Source organism: Zootoca vivipara, chromosome 15, assembly GCF_965207765.1.
Source record: "Zootoca vivipara chromosome 15, rZooViv2.hap1.1, whole genome shotgun sequence".
NCBI classification, from domain to species: Eukaryota; Metazoa; Chordata; class Lepidosauria; order Squamata; family Lacertidae; genus Zootoca; species Zootoca vivipara.
This window is the reverse complement of record NC_142598.1, coordinates 40,178,893-40,202,321: the sequence shown is the minus strand read 5'-3', so window position 1 is coordinate 40,202,321 and position 23,429 is coordinate 40,178,893. Positions and strand designations below refer to the sequence as shown.

At 45.6% G+C, this 23,429-nt stretch overlaps 1 protein-coding gene across 1 annotated transcript in view; it reads left to right on the top strand.

The window, feature by feature from the left end:
* Positions 1-20,405, top strand: part of SLC24A2 (solute carrier family 24 member 2) — a 104,265-nt gene extending 83,860 nt beyond the window's left edge. The window contains exons 5-9 of the mRNA XM_088658827.1: positions 373-449; positions 9,307-9,435; positions 12,697-12,786; positions 14,078-14,244; positions 15,945-20,405. Of these exons, the coding sequence (XP_088514953.1) occupies positions 373-449; positions 9,307-9,435; positions 12,697-12,786; positions 14,078-14,244; positions 15,945-16,194 (713 nt within the window). The 3' untranslated portion in view covers positions 16,195-20,405. The remainder of the gene's footprint in view (positions 1-372; positions 450-9,306; positions 9,436-12,696; positions 12,787-14,077; positions 14,245-15,944) is intronic.
* The last annotated feature ends 3,024 nt before the right edge of the window (positions 20,406-23,429 follow it).

The following is a 23,429-nucleotide window of genomic DNA, read 5'->3' as shown; positions in this document are numbered from 1 at the left end:
TAAAGATTACAAAGGTATCTGAAGAAGTGTGCATGCACACGAAAGCTCATACCAAAATAAAAACTTAGTTGGTCTTTAAGGTGCTACTGAAGGAATTTTTTTATTTTACTTCGATCCAGACCAACACGGCTACCTACCTGTAATATTAAACTCTGTTAGCATTCAGTTTGACTCTCCTTTAAATGCCGTTGTCTTCAGTAGGTTTAAGCTACTGTTTTTTGTCTCAAACTAACTCTTATATGAGCTAATTACCGTAAATACCAGTGCTTAGCCGTTCAATGAATTTACAGATTAATGGTTGAAAAGTAACTGATATGTTCTCAGTTTTGCTTTTGTTTCGTTTTTGTTTTTTATTTCTGGAATATGCTTCAGGGGCAAAAGTCGAAGTTGAAGTGACACCGCCAAATGATGGAGCTATGCAAAACGGAACGGCTGTTGGAGCAGAAGAGGTTGCTATCTTATTCCTCCCCCTTCCCCTTCTCCGCCCCCCTGTCTCCTCCATCCCTATTTATGCATGGTTTTGTGATGCACGGGATGTACCGTAAAAGGGCAAAAAGATTCATAAAATTATGAAACACTGAAGAGAGAAACTCTTCTTCTTCTTCTTCTTCTTCTCCTCCTCCTCCTCCTCCTCCTCCCTCCCTCCCTCCCTCCTCTCTAGAATTCAGTCCTCCACAGGTATAGCTAGTTATATGTACCATAAGGTGTTTGTGAATTGCATGGACACATGCAGTATCATTGGCCACTGGCTTAGATCATTTGGCCATTAGCTTTATGGCCTCCTCATCCAGCTGGTCACTGTTGCAAACAGAATTATGGGTGTAGGCCAAGGATGGGGAAGTTGTGGCCTTCCAGATGTTGCCGAACCTCGGTGCCTGTCCTCCCTGACAAAGGACTATGCAGCCTCATCTTCCTCATCCCTGGACAAAGTGGACCTTTGGTCCGTTTCAGTAGCGCCCTTATGTTTTTACCATGCGAAGTCTGTGGGCCCAGGGTGGGGGAAGCTCACTGCCTATCAAGATATAACCTATATGTGAGAACAATCACCTTGGAGATTTAAAAGCGCTCAGTGGTTTCACATAAGCTGATGCAGCAGCAATGTCGTGTGATACGTGGCAAACTGACTTTCCAAAACTTCTGAGTGAACATTTTCCTCAAGGTTGGGCCAAAGTCAGCGATGTTTCCTTCCAGGGTGCATTTGTAGCGCTTGCCTAGGGAACTGCGTTCACATCACCTGGTTCCATTAATAGGGATTGTTTCCTTGCGCTGAGCAAAACATTTCCTCCCAGGACTGCAGCCTGTCAGCTGTGATTAACGGGATGCATAAAAGGGACACACTTGCAAGTCATAGCTGCCAAGTTATCCCTTTTTTAAAGGGAAATTCCCTTATGCTGAATAGGCTTCCTCGCGAGAAAAGGGAAAACTTGGCAGCTATGTTGCAAGTGCTGCAACCTCAGCCCCATTCTCTCGTTTTGTTTTTCATTATTTATAAGATTATAATATAAGATTACAATAAAAAAGATTAATCTAAACGAAAACAAAAGCAAGCAAAAGAAAAAGGAGGATACAAAGCCCTCTTTCACGGGTAAATCTTAACTTGACCAACACAAGTTTCGACCTGGAATGAGTTTTAGACAAATGGATTCCCACTTTCAAAACTTCATAATTAGAGTCATAGCAAAGATACCTTTGGCTCCACCTTTTGCTGTGCCTGAATAGTCTTGAAATAATTTCAGCTTTTAAACAAGGCTGTCTTCAAAGCAGACAGACAAAAAAAGACAAAGTGCAGTGATTTATTTTTTGATATGAATATTGTTTTGTTATCTTCTTGTTTAGGTATCACCCAGGACTTTAATTTCAGTTAAGCACTTTGATTTCACTGGGAGACATTTGAGCATCTGCTCTTCTCTCCCGTTGAATCACCAGGATTTAAGAGCGTTTAGCTTGGCCTAGATCTTGCCCTTTGTCTGTCTAACAAAGAAGGGTATACTTTAAGCACAGGGGGAAAAAACCACAAAAGGGTCTAGAACTGAACGAATTAATTTGGAAGCCTTTATCCTTCCTGTCACTCAGCCCTCAGAAATTATTCAGGAAGAACAGAGGCACAAGGAAGCACAATTGCATCTCATAGAATATTCTATGTACAGTCGTTGTGTGTCTAGCATTTTCTAAGCCCACTGGAAAATCCTGCAGAGTCAGGAAGTCCCATTTTCAAAAGCAAAGGGCTATGTCTGCCTTATTCTGAATAAACTGTAAAGAGAAGGGACCTGACTTTTTGCAAGTGCCTGCAACTGGATCAAACCATGCTATCCTCTGCCAGTTCTGCAAAAGAAGAAATCAACAAAAATCTGGCATCAGAAATGGCAACATTTAGAAACCAGTGGGTGGGCCTTTTAATTTCCTAAAACACTCCACTTTTTATATGAATGTTGGAGTTCCCTGTCAGAGGAATTTCAGAGGGAGAACAGAGTGTCAGATGGCTGGATTCAGACTAATCCAGAAGTTTGATTCCATTCATTTAAGCTTCACTAGATACCATCTTTTCCTGTCCCAGTGTAGCTGTTAATTGACATAGTAAAACTCTGACAATGGTACTATTAGCAATTGCTGCTCCGTATTTTCAGCTTTACACAGAGTTATGGATATTGTCATGTATTCCCCAGCTGAGAATCTAGGCCATGAAAACTTATACTAGACTGACAGCCCAAACCTATACATGTTTACTCAGAAGTACCGTGTTTCCCCCTTTTTAAGACGGAGTCATAATATAAGCCATGGCAGGATTTTAAAGCCTTTGTAAAATATAAGACATACCCCGAAAATAAGCCATGCCTGCAGGGTCGGCTCCCAGCAGCGCTGGGCATGGGAGAGAGGAGACTGAGCAGCCACTGTGGCATTGCGCTGCCAGAGACTCGCAGCCACTGAGGAGCTTGCGGCGCCGGGGCTTGCAGGCGGCTCTCGCCTTGCCGCCCTTTCTCCTGCTCCCGGGGGAGACGTGGCTTCTATTCCCCATTGCCAAGGAAACAGCCCGGGGGAGAGACGCCAGAGCTGAGGCGCCCCCCGCCCGCGGATCCCACGTGCCGCCGAAAACGGCAATGCTTAGGGCCCCCCACTCCTCGCCCGAAGTGGAGTAAGGCCCCCCGAGCGGTCCAGGGCTTGCTTCCGAATGCGCAGGGACAGGACTGCGCTGTTAAACTCTTTGCAAACTCCTTGCCCAAAAGAAAGCTGTCCTGCAGAGTGCCGGATCGAGGAGCCGGTCTGCAGAGTCAGCGCCCAGCAGCGCGGCGCTGGATTGAGGAGGCGGTGCTTCGTGCGGAGCTGCTGGGCGCCGACCCGGCAGGCCGCTTCCTCGATCCGGCGGCCTCCCGGGTGGGCGCCCAGCAGCGCCGCGCGGAGCACCGGATCGAGGAAGCGGCCTGCCGGGTCGGCGCCCAGCAGCTCCGCACGAAGCACCGCCTCCTCAATCCAGCGCCGCGCTGCTGGGCGCTGACTCTACAGACCGGCGGTGCTCCGCGCGGCGCTGCTGGGCGCCAACCCGGGAGGCCGCCAGATCGAGGAAGCGGCCTGCCGGGTCGGCGCCCAGCAGCTCCGCACGAAGCACCGCCTCCTCAATCCAGCGCCGCGCTGCTGGGCGCTGACTCTGCAGACCGGCTCCTCGATCCGGCACTCTGCAGGACAGCTTTCTTTTGGGCAAGGAGTTTGCAAAGAGTTTAACAGCGCAGTCCTGTCCCTGCGCATTCGGAAGCAAGCCCTGGACTGCTCGGGGGGCCTTACTCCACTTCGGGCGAGGAGTGGGGGGCCCTAAGCATTGCCGTTTTCGGCGGCACGTGGGATCCGCGGGCGGGGGGCGCCTCAGCTCTGGCGTCTCTCCCCCGGGCTGTTTCCTTGGCAATGGGGAATAGAAGCCACGTCTCCCCCGGGAGCAGGAGAAAGGGCGGAAAGGCGAGAGCCGCCCGCAAGCCCCGGCGCCGCAAGCTCCTCAGTGGCTGCGAGTCTCTGGCAGCGCGATGCCGCAGTGGCTGCTCAGTCTCCTGCTCTCTCCAGTGTCCAGCACCGGCGCAGCTGGGCACCGACCCTGCAGGCTGCCTCCGGAACCCAGCAGCAGCAACGCTGGCTGCCGTAATTACAGTTAAAAAAAAATTAAAAAGACACCCCCCCGAAAATAAGCCATAGGCTTATTTTCTTGGGTAAAATAAATATAAGACGGTGTCTTAAAATGTGGGAAACACGGTAAGCACCACTGAGTTCATTGAGACTTACATACAGGTGAGTGAACAAAGGATTAAAGCCTTAATCTAAGGTTACCAGACTTTTTTCAAAGAATCCGGGGACACTTTTTTTTTTTGAAAAGAGAAAAAAAGTTATTACGAATTATTTATTTATTTTAAAAAGTAATATCTTCTCTTCTGTGGTCTCCTCTATCACATGGCCTTCCTTTGGACCCTGGCCTGATCTCTTGGAGCGTTAGCCCCCGTGGAGTAGGCTCGGGTCAGGCCTGGGTTCGACCACGTGTCCTTGCTGTCAGGAGTATGGGCAGGAGTCAGGCTCTGGGGCCTGTAGTGCTTTGCAGGACTCAGCTTGTGCTGGAGAAGCAAGGCATGGCCACACAGGTGAAGTCCTCAGCTTGTGCTGGAGAGGCAAGGAGTAGTCACCCAGGTGAGGCCACTTGAGATCTCACTGCACCTGGTGGCAGGAGCTGAGAGGGATAAAAGCCCAGCATTTCCCTTCAGCTCTTTGCCACAGCAACGCTATCCTTGCCTGGTTGCATTTGGCCTCCTGCTCCTTGGACCCTTGCCTTGCTGCCGCCTTGCTTCTTGTTCCTGGATCCTTCGCCTTGCTCCTTGCTCCTTGGACCCTTGCTTCGCCTTCGCCTTGCTCCTCGACCCTCGGACCTTCGCCTTGCTTCTTGTTCCTGGATCCTTCGCCTTGCTCCTTGCGCCTTGGACCCTTGCTTCACCTTCGCCTTGCTTCGTGCCCCGTGGACCTTCGCCTCTGCCTTGCTCCTCGACCCTGCTTCTTCACCACCATCTTGCCTCTGGTCCTGACGCCCGCCGACCGGACTGTGACACTTGCCCTCCGGGTGCTCTCCTACCTCTTCTCCTCAGCGGCTGCAGCGGTGTGGCAAGCTCAGGACTCTCCTCTTTTTTTCTCCTTTCTCTCTCTTCCTTCTCCTTCTCCCTGCATCGGCTCTGGGGTTTTTACTGGTCCCAGAGCACCACTGGGCAGTTGGACGGGCGCTCTTGCCCCCAGCTCAATTTGGGTTGCGGGGTGTGTGTGTCAGCGGTTCCCCCTGTTGACACACCATGTGTCCTCAGTTCCCCCTCGGCAGTAGGAGCGGCAGCGGCAGCCTCAGTAGCCCGGAGCCAGATTGGTAGCGCAGTTGGCTCTGGTTGGCTTCAGGAGCTGCTCGCCATCTTGCCTCAACGGAAGTCCCCACATGATGTGTCTTGTGCCGTTGAACCAATCACGCATCATTCATTCCCTACTAATAAATCTACAACACTTGAAATATAAATCCAGGGACATTAAATGAAATCCGGGGACGGGTTTTCTCCGGGGAAAGATTTGTAAATCCGGGGACTGGCCCCGGGAAACGGGGACATCTGGTAACCATACTTTAATCTGCTGGTCTTTTCGGTAACCTTGCCAGACTGACACAGCTGCCCAATGGCAGATGCTGAACTACTTATTACACCACTTAGCTCAGGCCAAGAAAATGTCGCAAGCGTGTTCCCCATAGCTTCTGCTAATCTGAGAATAGTATACTTTGCAACCATTTATATTTCATAGAGTAGCAGCACACATCATCCAACGGTGAATCCATTGGCTTTCCAGTCTGTAGGAATTGCAGCCTTAAATCCTCTGCTTTTTAACCAATTGCTTAACCAGTTGAATTTAAACAAAAGTGCATGTTTGAAAAGCCCCTTTTTGTCAGTTAGTGAAGGAAGTGTGGGTTTTCTTTCATTTCCAATAAACAAAAGCTACCACACGTTTTCCAAAGAAAAGGCCATGTATTGCTGTATATTTTCTTGCTGTTAGCATGAGAATGTTATGTTCTATAGCTTGGCACTGAGTATGTTTGATTTTTAAAAAAGGCCAAAAGTACTACAGGAGCCACTCGCTAAAAAAATTAGAAGATCATCCAGAAATTTTATATACCCTTTAAAAGCACCATTAGATAAGCAGTTAAGCAACTTCAGCTGTAATTGTTCTAACCTGTGACTTCCCTAAGAATAACATTCAGTTTCACATTAACATCTCCTCCCACTCAGGCGTGTTCCTTTTTTACCAGTTCCTATGGAAACCAAATCATTCATATATATATATATATATATATATATATATATATATATATATATAATATGCCCAAAGACAACTTCTAGTGAAAAAGGAGGGACAAAGGGACAAAGTCTACGCTGTTTTCTCTGTGATTAGTAAACAGCTTTATTGAATGACTGTGGCAAAGTGGGTTTTGCTTGATACATCAGAGAGATAACACAGGATTTATTCATTTCAGGAAAAGTTCCTGTCTGGAGTGTTTTCTCTCCTTGCAATGCATACCTGGCCGCTTTTGTCAAAATAACTTGACTTTTCACTATGAATAGCTGGCCATTTCTCCCTATCCCATTATTCCTTGGGATCATTGAATATTTCTAACGAGATAAACAGATTTGGGGGGAGTCTAGTGTGAGAACATAATAATAATAATAATAATAATAATAATAATAATAATAATAATAATTTATTATTTATACCCCGCTCATCTGGCTGGGTTTCCCCAGCCACTCTGGGCGGAATATTAAAATACAATAATCTGTTAAAGATTAAAAGCTTCCCTAAACAGGGCTGCCTTCAGATGCATTTAGATGGTGTGGTTCTGTAGAATTATATCTCTTCACATCTGTGTCCTCAGCCCTGCAACCATCGGTCATTTAAAGTTTTTTTTTAAGGAGAATGAACAGACAGAAGCAGAGCAAAGGTGAACACGTTACTCCAAAACATGGTTAATACCAAAGAGTGAATTATCACAGGCTAGGATGGGAGCAGTAGACCATCTCAACTTTACAAACCAGTATAATTACAGAGACTTTGGTACTGGACTTTAATTTCCCATTGCTGGGTTGATCTACACAAGCCATTTTTGACCACTTTTGGGTGGCCCCTGCACCTCTAATAGTTGTGTAGCACAGAGTGAGACTTGTCACGCAAGTTGCATCGCTGAAAATTCCTCTTCTGCACAACTGTTAATGGTTCAGGAGCCCTGTCCTCGTTTTCCCCTGGCCAGCCAGACCGTGAGCTCAGATCACTGGCAAGCAACCAGTTCTGAGAGTTACCTCACGCAGATCACAGTATCCGCACAGGTGATGGACGCCTGTGGCAGCTCAGCCAGTTTCCCCCGTAGTTCATTCAGCACTGGCAAGGTGAAGGAATGGCTTATGCAACATGCAGATACAGAATAATGTGAAACACTCCACTAAATGGCCTCGGTCCAGTATACCTGAAGGAGCGTCTCCACCCCCATCGTTCTGCCCGGACACTGAGGTCCAGCACCGAGGGCCTTCTGGCGGTTCCCTCGTTGCGAGAAGCTAAGTTGCAGGGAACTAGGCAGAGGGCCTTCTCAGTGGTGGCGCCTGAGCTGTGGAATGCCCTCCCATCAGATGTCAAAGAGGAAAACAACTACCAGACTTTTAGAAGACATCTGAAGGCAGCCCTGTTCAGGGAGGCTTTTAATGTTTAATAGATTACTGTGTTTTATTTTTCTGTTGGAAGCCGCCCAGAGTGGCTGGGGAAACCCAGCCAGATGGGTGGGGTATAAATAAATAAAAATATTATTATTATTATTACTTCAGGAGGAAATTGGAATGGTGCATTACGGCAAAAATTCACTTACAAAAATATTGGAGCCTATGACCTTTACATGGTGAAACAGCAACTATACACCTGCCTGAAAGCAATGTGGAATAGGCTCCCTCGGGAGGTGGTGGACTCTCCCTCCTTGGAGGTGTCCTTAGCTGAGATTCCTGCATTGCGGGGGGTCGGACGAGATGACTCTCGGGGTCCCTTCCAATTCTACAGTTCCGTTATTTTATGCATAGTAACTGAGTCACGCTGCTTCAGAATTGCAGCAAAGCTACTTGGTTCAGCAGAGCTGTCGCAAACTGCTGATGCTGCTAATGGAGGAAGATGGCAACATAGAATCATAGAATCATAGAGTTGGAAGAGACCACAAGGGCCATCCAGTCCAACCCCCTGCCAAGCAGGAAACGCCATCAAAGCATTCTTGACATATGCCTGTCAAGCCTCTGCTTAAAGACCTCCAAAGAAGGAGACTCCACCACACTCCTTGGTAGAAAATTCCACTGTCGAACAGCTCTTACTGTCAGGAAGTTCTTCCTAATGTTTAGGTGGAATCTTCTTTCTTGTAGTTTGAATCCATTGCTCCGTGTCTGCTTCTCTGGAGCAGCAGAAAACAACCTTTCTCCCTCCTCCATATGACATCCTTTCATATATTTGAACATCATGGTTTGAAGCAAGACTATTATGGACCAAAACACATGTTAAACTACACCCTACTTGTGATTTAGCATTTCTGTAGCCTGTACAGGAATCCCATTTTCCCATCATTAAAAGCCTTGCAGAGTTGTTTAGATTAAGAAATATTAACTAGGTGCAAGGTTTTTATGGCTGAATTGTAACTGATTCTCCTATCCGAATATTCTACGTAGTGAATAGCCTCTAGCCTAGAAAGTGAGTTTTCACAGTACAGGTGATCCCGTCCCCCCATCCTTCATGAGCACATGCAGCATTGAATGGGCTCTGCACTATTTATAGAACACAGAATCACACATTCTGGGCACATGCTTCATTTTTTCAAATCACGTTTTAGCCCTTATTGCTAAACATGAATGGGAAATGTTTGGTGAATGTTCAGGAGCTGGTTGGGAAGCAGGAGGGAGACAAAGGGGCGATTTTGATTATTCAATGCTCTGTGAAGTTTTTTGCTGCTCCCCATTACTAGCAGAAGCAAAGCAAATTCACTAAAATCAGTTTCTGCTTCTTTGTCATCCAAAATCTGGGTTATATAATATTGCACACACAAAAAAAAGTTTTTTTAAAAAGAAATTCAGTGACTATTACCTTTCTTATATCACAAGATGCTAAAACTTGTATAGCTTTTATGCTATTGTTATTATTATTATTTACCACCCTTTATCTGAAGACCCAAGGCGGTGTGCAACATAAAAAGCACAACTTTCCGTTTTGCACCCAAATTAACATTATTGCAATTTCTCTCCCTTGTAACAGGAAGAGGACGATGAAGACCAGCCCCTCAGCCTGGCTTGGCCCGACACGCCCCGCAAACAGCTCACCTACCTGGCTATTCTCCCCATCGTTTTTCCGTTATGGGCTACCCTGCCTGATGTCAGAAACCCTGTAAGCAGTGCAATTATTTTCCCCATTTTGTACAGGATTTGAAATATTGGGCATCTTCCTGTTTCAAAGTAGCAGATCTTCTCAAGAAGATTGTCGTTAGGGATCTGTAACTAAGTTCACAATCTCTTTGCCTCCGTTAAATTTCCTGGTGGAGAAAATACCCGGCAAGAGTTTATTTTGCGGGAAATGACATTTGGTTTGAGCCGTTCTTAACCTGGCAGACAATAGCTGTGAATATATTGCCATTTACCTATGTAAATATTTAATGGCAACCTATAAAATGCGGCATTAGTCGTCCTTTCATGTTGGTCCCTGTGGCTGTTTCTTTAGATGTCTATTATCAGTACATATGCATAAGAAATATTCCCCCTTGGATTCTGCAGGCGCCCAACAGTTTGTGTATCCTTCAGTCCCCTCAGCTGCAGAAGTTTCTGCATTCATTTTGATCATGTGTTTTCCATAATAGAATCAAGTGAGCACACCAGTTCTTTCCTGGAAAGAAATTTTGTGTTTTGTTTTGTTTTTTAAATTTCAGTGACGTTGGCTTTAAAGATGGCTCCCCTAAAAGTCCCTTTGCACTTTGCTAGATTGCTCCTACCTCCTCAGAAGAGGTCCTCTTTTTTTGTTGTTGTTCTCAAAACCTATTTGGGCACATTTTCCAAAGAAATATTAATTCATGTATTTCTAGCAATGGATTCATGCTGCTCATAGGAATATGCTTTAAGGGACAACTCACTTGTTTTTTCAAAAGTTATTTGGTAGTAATAATGACTGTCACCCAGTTAAAGAAATCTTAGTCGACTATGAATCATAGAATCGTAGAGTTGGAAGAGACCACAAGGGCCATCCAGTCCAACCCCCTGCCAAGCAGGAAACACCATCAAAGCATTCTTGACATATGCCTGTCACGCCTCTGCTTAAAGACCTTCAAAGAAGGAGACTCCACCATACTCCTTGGTAGCAAATTCCACTGCCAAACAGCTCTTACTGTCAGGAAGTTCTTCCTAATGTTTAGGTCAAAGGCCTTGCTGAAATCAAGATAAGCTACATCCACAGCGTTCCCTTCATCTACCAGGCTTGTAATTCTGTCAAAAAATGAGATCAGATTAGTCTGACATGACTTATTTTTCAGAAACCCATGCTGACTTTTAGTGATCACAGAGTTTCTTTCTAGGTGCTCACAGACTGTTTGCTTAATGATCTGCTCTAGAATCTTTCCTGGTATTGATGTCAGGCTGATTGGGTGGTAATTGTTTGGGTCCTCTCTTTTCCCCTTTTTGAAAATAGGGACAACATTTGCCCTCCTCCAGTCTGCTGGGACTTCGCCTGTTCTCCAGGAATGGATTGGCTTTAATCAAACTGTTAATTATTATTTTTTATAATTATTTTTTATTAAGGATTTTCTTGGGTTACAAAGGTAGTGCTCTCTCACCAACAGAGAAGCACGAACAAACAACAGAGAATCAAACTGTTAATTCATCCTTCAAGTTTTGGGGGAAGCAGAGGGACTTGGGTGTATTTTCACAAGTGATACCATTGTAGAAGAGGCATTACCTCCCATGAAGAATAAATGTCTCTTCTTTGATGGTGCTTACCATCTGTAGCTGCGCTGTATTCAAAAGCTCGTCAGGCAGCACATTTTAATAATGTTAATTATTTTTCTGCACGTACTTACACAAAAGCACTTAGAGTTAAAATAATTAACATTATTAAAATGTGCCGCCCGGTTATTTGGGGAGCTTTTGAATTGATTAACCTAATGTTTGAAGGTTGTCGCTCTAGTTGTAATTTATTGCACTTCATAATTTAAGAGCTGAAATGTGCATCAAGGAAATCTAAATTGCTCAGATGAAGCATTGAATAGCAGCTGCACTGAGCCAGCTAATCTCCCTTCAAGTTGCCGAATCCAATTGGTGTTGTCAGGGTGGAAATTGGATATTTGCTTTACGAAAAACACTTGTCAGCCTGTCCTATTGCCATGACGGCAGGAAAGCTGGCCAGTAGTAATGAAGGTGGTAGGTTCTTTCCAATACGCATGACAAAAAAAAGTCGTGCATTTCTTCTGGAAGGAAATGTTCAGAAGGGAAATAGCCGGTGGATAGTTGCAACAACGGTAATCCTTTCAGAACGCTTTTGCCACGGTCGGCCTCTCTGACATTAGAGATGCAAAGATCTTGTGGAAATGAGCTTCCAAGACACAGGGGCATTTCAAAAAGCCACTTCCGCGCCTGCGTCGGAGGTGGGGTTGTGGGCTGCCCGACTGTACCATCACATAGGGGCTGCGAGCTCAGCCCCTACGTGATGGTAGGTTCCCACCTGCGTCACCCCCGACCAGCCAATGAAGTCGGTCGGGGCGGGGCCACGTCTTTTAAAGGGCTCCGCAGGCGGGAAAAGCTCCCTCTTTCATCCCCTGTTCGCCGGAGCGAACAATTCTCCCGCCCGCCCACCCCTTAAAAAGAGGTAAGGGGACGCTGCTGTGGACGTCAGTTGGTTGCCCTGGTTGGCCAGGGGGCTGGGTAGGATTTTTCCCATACTGGGCTAGCCATGATGGGTTTTTCGCCTACCTCGTAGCATGTCGTCACAACTTAGGTTAGGCGGTTAGGCGTTGGAAATTTGCATAACAATTAGATGGAGGAGGGGCAAGTTACGTCATCAGCTGCCCTAATTTGGAGAAGTAATTCCGTTAAAGGATTCCGGGGGCGAGGCTTGGTCCTGAGCCTGGAGTTGCCTGGGCCGTAAGGCACGCCCCTACGGTGGCCACAGGAGGAGCTCTAGTAGATCTAGTAGACTTCAACACACGGGTTGGAGTCGGATATAGTCTGTTAGGTTCCAACGCCTAAGCCAATTCCGCTCTACATGCATAATTAATAAAGTTGTGGCCTTAACCACACAATTAAATCTTAACCACTGCGTCATGAGTCTTTATTACTTGGGAAGGAGGGCATATTGCCGCACAACTAGAGGAGGGGGTAACAACATTCAGCAAATTGCAAGGGCCGGCTCCTGGATGCGTTAAGGATTAAATTATGAAAAGGTTTGTTACAGGAGCATTGCTTCTGATTATTTCTGTCTGCCTTGAGGGATTGTCAGAAGGATAAAAAAATTTGGTTGGGGTGGATTGGCCATGTATATAGGAGCAACACAGATTCATCTGGGAAAATCTGGGTGAATTTAAGTAGATTGTCTCATTTTGTGGACTTTGGACTAAAATAGTAGCACACAACATCACTGCTTCCTGTTGCCATTATTTCTGTTTTTCAGAGCTCAAAGAAGTTTTTCCCCTTAACATTTTTCGGATCAATCTCTTGGATAGCAGTGTTTTCTTACCTAATGGTCTGGTGGGCACATCAAGTAAGTAAAAGAAACCCTCACATCTTTGTTTTGTGTGTAACCATCCCAGTCTGAAAATTTCACTATACAGTGGAACCTCGGTTTATGAACACCTCGATTTATGAATTTTTGGTTTATGAATGCCACGGACCCATCTGCAACGGATTAATTCACTTTCCATTACTTTCAATGGGAAAGTTCGCTTCAGTTTATGAACCAACTTCCGGAACCAATTACACCTATGCTTCGGGTTGAGTACGCTTCAGGTTGAGTACTCCGCGGACCCGTCTGGAACGGATTAATCCACTTTCCATTACTTTCAATGGGAAAGTTCGCTTCAGTTTATGAATGCTTCAGTTTAAGTACTCCGTGGACCGTCTGGAACGGATTAATCCACTTTCCATTACTTTCAGTGGGAAAGTTCGCTTCAGTTTATGAACGCTTCAGTTTATGAACAGACTTCTGGAACCAATTGTGTTCATAAACCGAGGTACCACTGTATCACATGCTAACTTAACTCGATACATCTAATGGCTTTTTTACTCTGCTTTTGTACCTTGACGATAAAACTGGTAGAGTGAGATGAAGCTCTGGGTGGAAGGATGGGGGACGGAAGCTGTTTTTTTATTTAGTACTGTTATTTAAGACCTTCCAGAGCAACCTAAAACAGGAAAGGGATTTGCAGCTGTAGAACAATACCATAAAATAAGTAAAACAGCAATTTTGGCATAAAAACAGATTGGGGTACTGGAGAAACCCACCCTGGAAAAATGAAAAATGGTCTTTCCAGCTGCTGGAAAGACGCCAGACAAGTGGTACCACCAATGAAAAGGCCCTGTATCAAATCACTGCCATGTTCATTTCAAAAAGTGCTATAGATCTGGAGAAGAACCTCTGAGGTTGATTTCTGTATCCAAAAATGTACCTATGGAGTTGGGGTTGGGGAGCAAAAATAGCACGGCGCTCAAAAGCAAAATCAGCAGCAGGCCTAACAGCTTGAAGAACGCCAGACCACCATAACAAATGCTGAAAGCCTTTTGAATGAAGACCGTCAGTGTTATTAGGTCAATAAGGAAAGCTCTCTTCATAGGTCAGCTAAGACTAAAGACGGAATCACCAAAGATCAATGGGAAGGTCTGCTTGGACATGTAGCCATTCTTCCTCCCGGGGACCTGCTCCATTAAGGACGTCGGCCCTGAATTAAGCACACAGAGAGGCTAGACTAGAGTATATTTCTTTACTCTGCTAAGTAAAGTATGTTTTCAAAGAAGTGTCTCGCTTCCACGATTTCAGCATATTACTTTGTATTTAGGTGGGAGAAACCATTGGCATCAGTGAAGAAATCATGGGTCTGACGATTTTAGCTGCTGGCACATCAATCCCTGACCTAATTACCAGTGTTATTGTGGCACGGAAAGGCCTGGGGGACATGGCAGTATCCAGCTCTGTTGGAAGTAACATCTTTGACATCACTGTGGGGTAAGTAATGTTTTTCTTTATTTTCTTAAGCGGCAACACCCAATTTTAACTTAAGCCACAGATTAAAACTTCACACTACAGTATTAGTTGCAGTTCTTTCTTGCTACTTTGGGGGAAAGACGTAAACTAGAAATACGAAATCTCAAGGGAAGAGTAGTTCTCAACTTGTGAAAGCTGCTCAAAGTTACTTCTCTTCATGGATTTTTTTTTTGTTTTATCATTTTTACCACTTAACATACTAAAAATCTCTTAAGGGGTTTACATAGGAACAGGGGGTGGTATTCAAACTAAGTTTAAAGCAGACCCATTGAAAACAGCGAACATGACTTTGTTAGGCACATTCATTTGAAAGGGTCTACTCTGAGTAAATTGAACACCAACCAATAAAATGCTCTAAAATCTGGATTTGAAACAAGTTAAAATAAGACACAAGTGTGTATCACAAATAAAACTGAGTGGTTTATACTAACAACCCAGCCATGCATAAAGGCATGTTAAATGTGACATTCTTACACTAGTTGGTTTTATCATATAGTTTACACTGCCACCGTGTTGATGGTGTGGCAAAATGCACATTTGCTGCCTTTCACCACTTTCCGGAAAATGGTGTGATGCTCAAGGTCAGTGTTTCCCAACCTTGTGCCTCCAGATGCTTTGGGACTACAACTCCCATCATCCCTAGCTAGCAAGACCAGTGGTCAGGAATGATGGGAGTTGTAGTCCCAAAACATATGGAGGCACAAGGTTGGGAAACACTGCTCAAGGTGACAGGAGCTGGTTCTCCTTGCAGTGGACCTCGGCCAGCAACCTCCTCGTCATCTTCTGGTGCAGAAAACACTTTGCCCCATCTAATGCACTTGTTGTTGTTGTTTAGTCATGTCCGACTCTTCGTGACCCCATGGACCATAGCACGCCAGGCACTCCTGTCTTCCACTGCCTCCCGCAGTTTGGTCAGACTCATGTGGGTGGCTTCGAGAACACTGTCCAACCATCTCGTCCTCTGCCATCCCCTTCTGCCCTCCATCTTGTCAGTAAATCGGCTGTCCCGGGGGCCAGTTGTTAAGACTGGTCCCACAGGCCAAAAATGCGATTGCTCTCACAAACGTGATGAACAACACACAAGTCAGTAAATAAGGCTTAACTGCTTTATTTACATATAAACAAACTGGGAGTTCTACATCATGGCTCCCTCTCTCTGGCATCACAGCCAGTAAAGAGAAAGAACAAAGGAACAACAGTCCCACGTAGGAACACAAGATAAACATCCTGTCTGCGTCACTTCCACTCTGTGGAAATGAAAACACATACAGTCATATGATACGCAATAACCCTATGACTGCAGACGGGGAATGAATCCTAACACATCTTTCCCAACATCAGGGTCTTTTCCAGGGAGTCTTCTCTTCTCATGAGGTGGCCAAAGTATCAGAGCCTCAGCTTCAGGATCTGTCCTTCCAGTGAGCACTCAGGGCTGATTTCCTTCAGAAGGGATAGGTTTGATCTTCTTGCAGTCCATGGGACTCTCAAGAGTCTCCTCGAGACTCTAACGCACTACCATTCTCCAAAGAAATGTTTCCGTGCTCCCTACTGATAGCCTTTCCAATGTCACTTGTGAGCTAAATCACACTGTCTTCCAGTTGCTAGCAAGGCCTACCTTTGCAAAAGCGTTTCCAATATTTTCCCTCTCTCTTCCCCCACAGCCTTCCTCTGCCATGGCTCCTCTATGCTATGATCAACAATTTCGTCCCCGTGGCCGTGAGCAGCAACGGGCTCTTCTGCGCAATAGTCCTCCTTTTCATCATGCTGCTGTTCGTCATCCTCTCCATTGCGGCTTGCAAGTGGAGGATGAACAAATTCCTGGGCTTCACCATGTTTGGGCTTTACTTCGTGTTCCTGATTGTCAGCGTCCTTCTAGAAGACAGGGTCATTGTGTGCCCTGTGTCTATTTGACGAGGAAGGAAGTGACGCTTTCTTGAACAACACCCCCCCCCCCCAAAAAAATTGCAAAAGCAAATGCCCAAACCAGAACCAGACAAGAACAAAGAAACAGTCTTGCAAGACAAGATAAGCAACGTCTTTGGAACCCTCGAATTTAAAACAGTGGGGAGGGGAAGAGCTGAGGTTATGAAGCCAGACATGGAGAAGTTCAGCTCATACAATTGCTGCTGCTGAACCATGATGTGGCTGCTTCAGAAACATGGTCTTGGAGAAGTTCCGCTGCTTATTTCTTGGAGGTATTGTGCATGTATTTTATAACAATGTTAAGCTATTACGTATGCTACACATAGGACCTGCTCCCACACATCTTCCTCTCTCTATATATATTAACAAACACATGCTACACAAAGAGAGAGAGAGAGAGAGCAATATCATATAAACATACAGGAAAATGCCGATATCCATCTTTTGGGAGGCGCAAATCTCCTGTTTGGGATTTTATCTGTTCGTGTAATGTAACGGAAAGAGTTACTGTCAGCATGAAGCGAGCGACAGACAAGAGACGACTCTCCGTGGATAATGCGCTATTCAGGTGCAGCTAGCATGTGACGTGGACACGGAGGCTGTGCAGGTTTGAGAAGCGTGCAGATGTTTAGAGCAGAAGTTGGATTGACCCCACCCCCACCCCAGACTGAGAAATCAATAACCAGTTGAGTTAAACAAAAACAAGTTCAGATACTTGCATCTCCTGTCTGTTGCTGCTTATCACAGCATTACTCCAGCAACAAGCAACTATTATGTACATGTGTGAAAGAAGCATCACAGGTTGCATATCACAGAGACACTCAGATGTGCAGCATTGGGGGGGGGGAGTGGTCAGGTGATGTCCATGCATGTGACAACCAGCCTTTAATCCCCAAAAAGATGCCGTCTGGCTTGCTCTGGCTTCCTTAGAAGGATCTCTGCATTTTTGCTATTGTTCTTCATCTATATATATATATAAGCAGGACATCTTTGAAGTACTGGCAGGTAAAACCCACACTGAGGATTTGAAGTGTGGACTCCCATCGCCCACAGCATTTACGTAAAAATGTACCACTACTAAGTAAAAATACTCACTTTGGTAGTGCAGCAATACTGTAAGGATTTGAAGTCATTTTAAATGCCGTTTCCATTAGTGCATTTGCCTTGTCATATGAAAGATGCTAGTGTGGCTTCCATGTAGCTTTTTTAAAATAGAATTTCAAAACTGCTCTATGATGGGGACAAGTGGATCAATTCCATAGGTTATTTCCTTTTGTTACCTGCACTGCCGTGCACACTTCCGTATTCCTTTTATGCTAAAACTTTGGGGATGTCTGAGAAGGTAAATCGTTTCTGGGGAAGTGGCTTGAAGCCGTTTTCTGAAGTTGCTGAGAAATGTTAAGATCTAATTGGGACAGTGAACAAGGAAAGCTTCATCCATCTCCTGTGGAAGCCCCAGGAAGAGGGGCAGTAGCAAAGGAGAAGCAAAAGAGGTTTCATATTTACTAAGACTCAGCATTAAATAGAACAGCTGTAAAAACAACAACAACCCAAAAAAACCCCAGCCCTTCCTTCTACAACAATCAGCACTTATCTGTGAAGCATCTTCTACCTTGTTAAAACTCATGCCATCTCCGTTCCGTGAGTGATTCATTAGCAGTGTTCTTGATATCCTAGGTCACCCATGCGCCATGGAAACGTGAGACTTAAGACCATATAACTGAGCACTTGTGCTTTCCTTGGTACTCTGTGTATGCATGCATCTGTACATAGCTATATTCATGCATAGCTATATCCAGGGAAATCACAGAACTCACAGAAAACAAGCCTAGATATTAGCCTAGGCACATTAAAACAAAAGTGGTGGGAACCAAGATAACAAGTCAAAGCAAGAAAATTAGCCTCTCCCCCCATCACCAAATACTAGCAGCATAACTGATGTTCATTCCTTGTTTCTAAGCTGCTACAGCATCTTCCTGGGCAAACCTTTGCTTGTTGTTTCCTGGAACATCCCTGGTGCCCTGTTTGTTCATTGTGTCCTTTGGGATTGCACCCAGGGGTGGGGTTGATCCTGACACATACCCTTTTCGGCCGGTATGTTGTAAATTCCATCCATGTTCCTTGAGGTTTACTCCAGCTTCCAGAATCTAGGAGGGCTTTCTGCCATCTCAGATGCCACAGGATTGCAGCCAAAGTTACTCTCCGTACATTGTGTTGAAATACCTGGGCCAGGATTCAAAGATCTGTGCAACCCCTAAAGAGGGAGCTTTGCACTTGTGTTTCACAAACATCTCTTCTGAAATGTAAATCGGTTGTGATAGGACACTGGGTGGGGAGGTTGTGGGGGAGGTCAGAAATTGCTCTGGATGCATCCCAGCCCTTGGACATGCCTAAAGCACTTCTTTTTATTTTGGGCCTTTTTTATCTTTGTTTGAAAAGTCAAAGTGTAATTTGTTCATGCCCATAGAGCAGGCACATCCAACTTGCAAGAGACTGCGATCTACTCCCACTAGAAATAAACTGGAAGTGATCTACCCATTGGATTGCCCAGAGTTGTTGAGCCTTTTTTTTGGAGTGGATGAACCAAAGTTGTTGAGTTTTTTGGGGGGGTGGAGCTGGGGGGGGCGATCCACCATGATGAACCACAGACACCCCACGATCGACCAGTAGATTGTGATTGACCGGTTGGACATGCCTGCCATAGAGGTCTTCAGCTTTCTTTTCAAAATGTCAGCTGTGAGGGCAGTTCCATCTATGGGCCACTGTCACCAAGAGCTCCCTATCTCATGCCTTCTGCCATGGATGAAATGAAGAGCGGGCATCTCCTGCCCATCGTAATCCCTGGGTCGGTTGGTAGTGAGAAAGATGATCCTCTGGTCCTTGAGTCCTATGCTAACAGCAAGTCCATAAGCTGGTTCTGTGGAAAAGCTGGATGCAGTTCTTAAGATGAACAATCCTTTGCATAATTAGCTGAGGGGGAAAAACTGTTTTTCTCTTCTTTTGCAGTTCAGTAGCTTCCCTTCTTAGGGATCCAGGTGGCGCTGTGGGTTAAACCACTGAGCCTAGGGTTTGCTGATCAGAAGGTCAGCGGTTCGAATCCCTGTGACGGGGTGAGCTCCTGCCAACCTAGCAGTTTGAAAGCACGTCAAAATGCAAGTAGATAAATAGGAACCGCTACTGCGGGAAGGTAAACGGCGTTTCTGTGTGCTGCTCTGGTTCACCAGAAGCGGCTTTGTCATGCTGGCCACATGACCTGGAAGCTATACGCCGGCTCTCTCGGCCAATAATGCGAGATGAGCGCGCAACCCCAGAGTCGGTCACGACTGGACCTAATGGTCAGGGGTCCCTTTACCTTTACCTTTAGCTTCCCTTCTAAAGGTAATGATGTAATGGCATGGATGAGGACGGCATGTACTAACTTGCTTGAGTTGGGTGGGCTGACAAAACATCATAGATCATTTTTATCCAATAGCTGTTTGTAGCCTTTACTTGCGGATTCACACCTGCAATAAAGACATGGGGGGGGGAGAGAGAGATGCATTTTGGGGTAGGAAGAAGCTGTACGGTACGTCATCTCTCAGGGATCAAAATCCACATTAAAATTGGAGCAGCTTCAGATGCAAGATTATGATTAAGGGTTTGGAATGCATGTCATCGGAAGAAAGGCCGCTGACTCAGAAGCAGGCTAGCTTTTCAAAAACACCATTTGGGGAGACAACTGTGCAGGAAGCTGTGGGGTGGGTGGTTCTGCAGAACAACACAGTGACATTTGGAGGGGGACAGAGAACCTTGGGAACAAACAGTTCCAACAAATGGCTGGAGCCTCCGTTTGGCAGAGATGCTCCACGCAGAGTTCTGTGCTTTCCAGCACTCCGTTTCCATGGCTTCAGCCTTCCTAGTTGTTTGGAAAGTTAAAAGTGCAATATTAGGTTATTAAAACCTTGTAGTAGCACAAATCATTGGCAGGTTACTTAACATCAGCACATGAAATGCAGCCACACGTTTATTTGTGCCCTCATTACCCCCTTAGTGCTGTCAAGGCGTAACTATGTATTTACAAGACACAATGGGAAGAACAACCCCACCAGGGCCTAGACCACTGATAGTGTAGACAATCTCAGAAAGCAGAATGGAGGCGTAGGTTCCAACAGTAGGGAGTGTGGCTTCTCTTCTCTTAGTAACTCTTTGACCCTTCTCAGAAAAAAAAAATAGGCAAATTAACATAATGAATTCCAGTTGCAGAATTCAGCTTTTCTTGGCGCAGGACTTGAATTCCTTAGGCACTTAATTAAAACTTGTTTTTAGCGCAGAGAACACAACAGCCCTGCTCTCTAATTCTGTGTAGTTATGAAACATCTGGCCGACTTCAGTTAATCCAGGACTTCGCCCAGTACTTTAACACTTTCTTGGACATTTTAATATCAGTGAGATGACCGCATGCTTTTCCAAACTCCGTAGTCAGGTATGCCTGAGATCCTTTATAGATTACAGAAAGTAGTACTTCTGAAATTGGTTGAATTTCACATCGCCGTTGCAAAGTGCTGCCATTCCTGCTTTGAGAAGCATCAGCGAGATTTAAGTGGTGCTTAAATCTTGATAGCTTTCTCTGCAAATTTCTGGTCCTTCTGTAGTTAAAAATAAAATGTCCCCTGAGTGCTTCAGCTCCAGCTAGTTTAAACTAGTACCGGCATTCCCATCAGAGCCGTAATACAAGTGAGGTTTTCCTTGCATGCAGACGGAAAAGCTGATCTAGTGACGGTCACTTGAATGGATGTAGGTGGCGATTTTGAATTGAGTTTGAAATGGTTAGGCGTTAGGCGTTGAGTGCAGATTTCTCGTGTACAGAAACACATTCAGCTTGCATGTCAAGCGCATGGATCCCAGTGGCACCTGTGCCCAAACATGTTTCAGCTTCATTTAAACACACACACACTTGGGCTGCAATCCTGTATCCACTTACCTGAAAGTGAGACCCGTGAGGCAGGCTTGACTAAAAACTTGCAGTAGTGGCGCTGGCACAGTTGCGGTCCCCTCTTCTCCCTCGGTGTGCTGCTTCGGCCAATAATGCGATATGAGCGCGCAACCCCAGAGTCGGTCACGACTGGACCTAATGGTCAGGGGTCCCTTTACTTTTACCTTTACCAGGGACCCAGGTGGCGCTGTGGTTAAACCACTGAGCCTAGGGCTTGCCGATCAGAAGGTCGGCGGTTCGAATCCCTGTGACGGGGTGAGCTCCCGTTGCTTGGTCCCAGCTCCTGCCAACCTAGCAGTTCGAATGCACGTCAAAATGCAAGTAGATAAATAGGAACCGCTACAGCGGGAAGGTAAACGGCGTTTCCATGTGCTGCTCTGGTTCGCCAGAAGCGGCTTTGTCATGCTGGCAACATGACCTGGAAGCTATACGCCGGCTCCCTCGGCCAATAATGCGAGATGAGCGCGCAACCCCAGAGTCGGTCACGACTGGACCTAATGGTCAGGGGTCCCTTTACCTTTACCTTCTCCCTCGGTGTGCTGCTTCTGCCGCCACCACCCTGCAAACAGCTGTGGAGTTTGGGAGAGCACAGCTGGCAACCAGACGACCGTAACACTGCAACGTTGCATTCAGTGCGACTGAATAGACCTGTATAGGGTCACACTGTTAGATGCAAACACTAAATAACACGTAGATAAATAGGTTCTGCTGTGGCGGGAAGGTAAACGGCGTTTCCGTTCGCTCTGGCACTTGTCACAGTCCTCCGTGCATCAGAAGCGGCTTAGTCCTGCTGGCCACATGACCCAGAAAGCTGTCTGCGGACAAAGCCGGCTCCCTTGGCCTGAAAGCGAGATGAGCGCCATGCCCCATAGTCGCCTTTGAGTGGACTCAGGGGTCCTTTACCTTTTTTACCTTAGACCAGGGGTCGGCAACATGTGGCCCATGGGCCAGATGCGGCCCACGACCATCTTACCGGCCCACAAGCCGCCCCTGAACCGAACCGCCCGCTTAGTGAATCCCCCATGCGGTGCGCTAAACCGGCACAGTGCAGTGCAGGGATTCGCCAAGCAGTGCCGGAAATTGCGTCTGCGCACACGCAGATACTGGAAATCGTGTCTGTGCATGTCCAGACAACCAAAATTGCTTCTGCGTAGGCGCAATTTTCGGTGTCTGGGCATGCGCAGAAGCAATTTTCGGTGCTGCAGACATGCGCAGACGCGGTTTCTGGTATCACGCTGCGCCAGTCTGGCCCACGGACGATCCCATGGCCGGTAAACCTTGCCGACCCCTTCCTTAGACCCCTGAAGAATCACATCATTCTGATGTGGAAAAGCGGGTAGCTAACAGCACCGCCGAGGACCTCTGAAGGCTGCTGGTGTTCTGTAGATAGTGGCACTCAATGCAAATTGCATTTCTTTTTTAGCAGGGAACATGGCCCACCAACCCAGGCAGCTTGCCTTACACAGAGTTAGACCATTGGTCCATTTAGCTCAGTACTGTCTCTGCTAGCTGTCTGCATCTTCTTAAAGTTTCTTCCCCAGCCCTAATGCGATCCCAGTGATTGAACCTTCGACTTTCTTCATCTAAAGCAGATGTTCCCTCCAGTCCTTCTCCGGTGTAATTCCAAAAAATTGATTCTCCAAGTTCAGATTACCACCTTGATAGGAACTTCTTTTTGTTTTTAAGTTGATTTCAGAAATTAATATTGCAAAGGCCTCCAACATTGCATTTAGTCATTGGGGGAATGACCTGGAAAGCTGTAGCCGTGTCGTTCCACTACTGCAGTTTGCAAATTACCTTCTCCAGAATAGATCTACATACGTCAGTAGAACTACTTCTGAATAAGTATCCTGTAAATTGCAGTTCAGTAACAAATTTGCACTTTCTCAAGATCAGCCATTGATTGTGAAAACATTGATAAAGTGTTATGAATGATAATCATATATTATTTTTTTAATAGAGTATTTTTTAAAAAACCCAAGCAAACAAACGCACGTTTCCTTTGTTACTTAGGGGGAGAGTATTAATTTCAAGCTGCTAAATATTTACTTATTTTAAAGAATTGTGTTTTGTTTGTTTTTTTTAAAAAAAGAAATTAATATATGCAGCCCCAAAATAATAATTTATTTTTATGTGAATTTATTTATTGCTATTCCTCGAATGAAAATGGGACAAAGGAATCAGTATTTTCTCTGTGAATAAAAATTTGTACATAGTGTGAAAGCTCTTATTTGTACATAAGTGTTGCAGA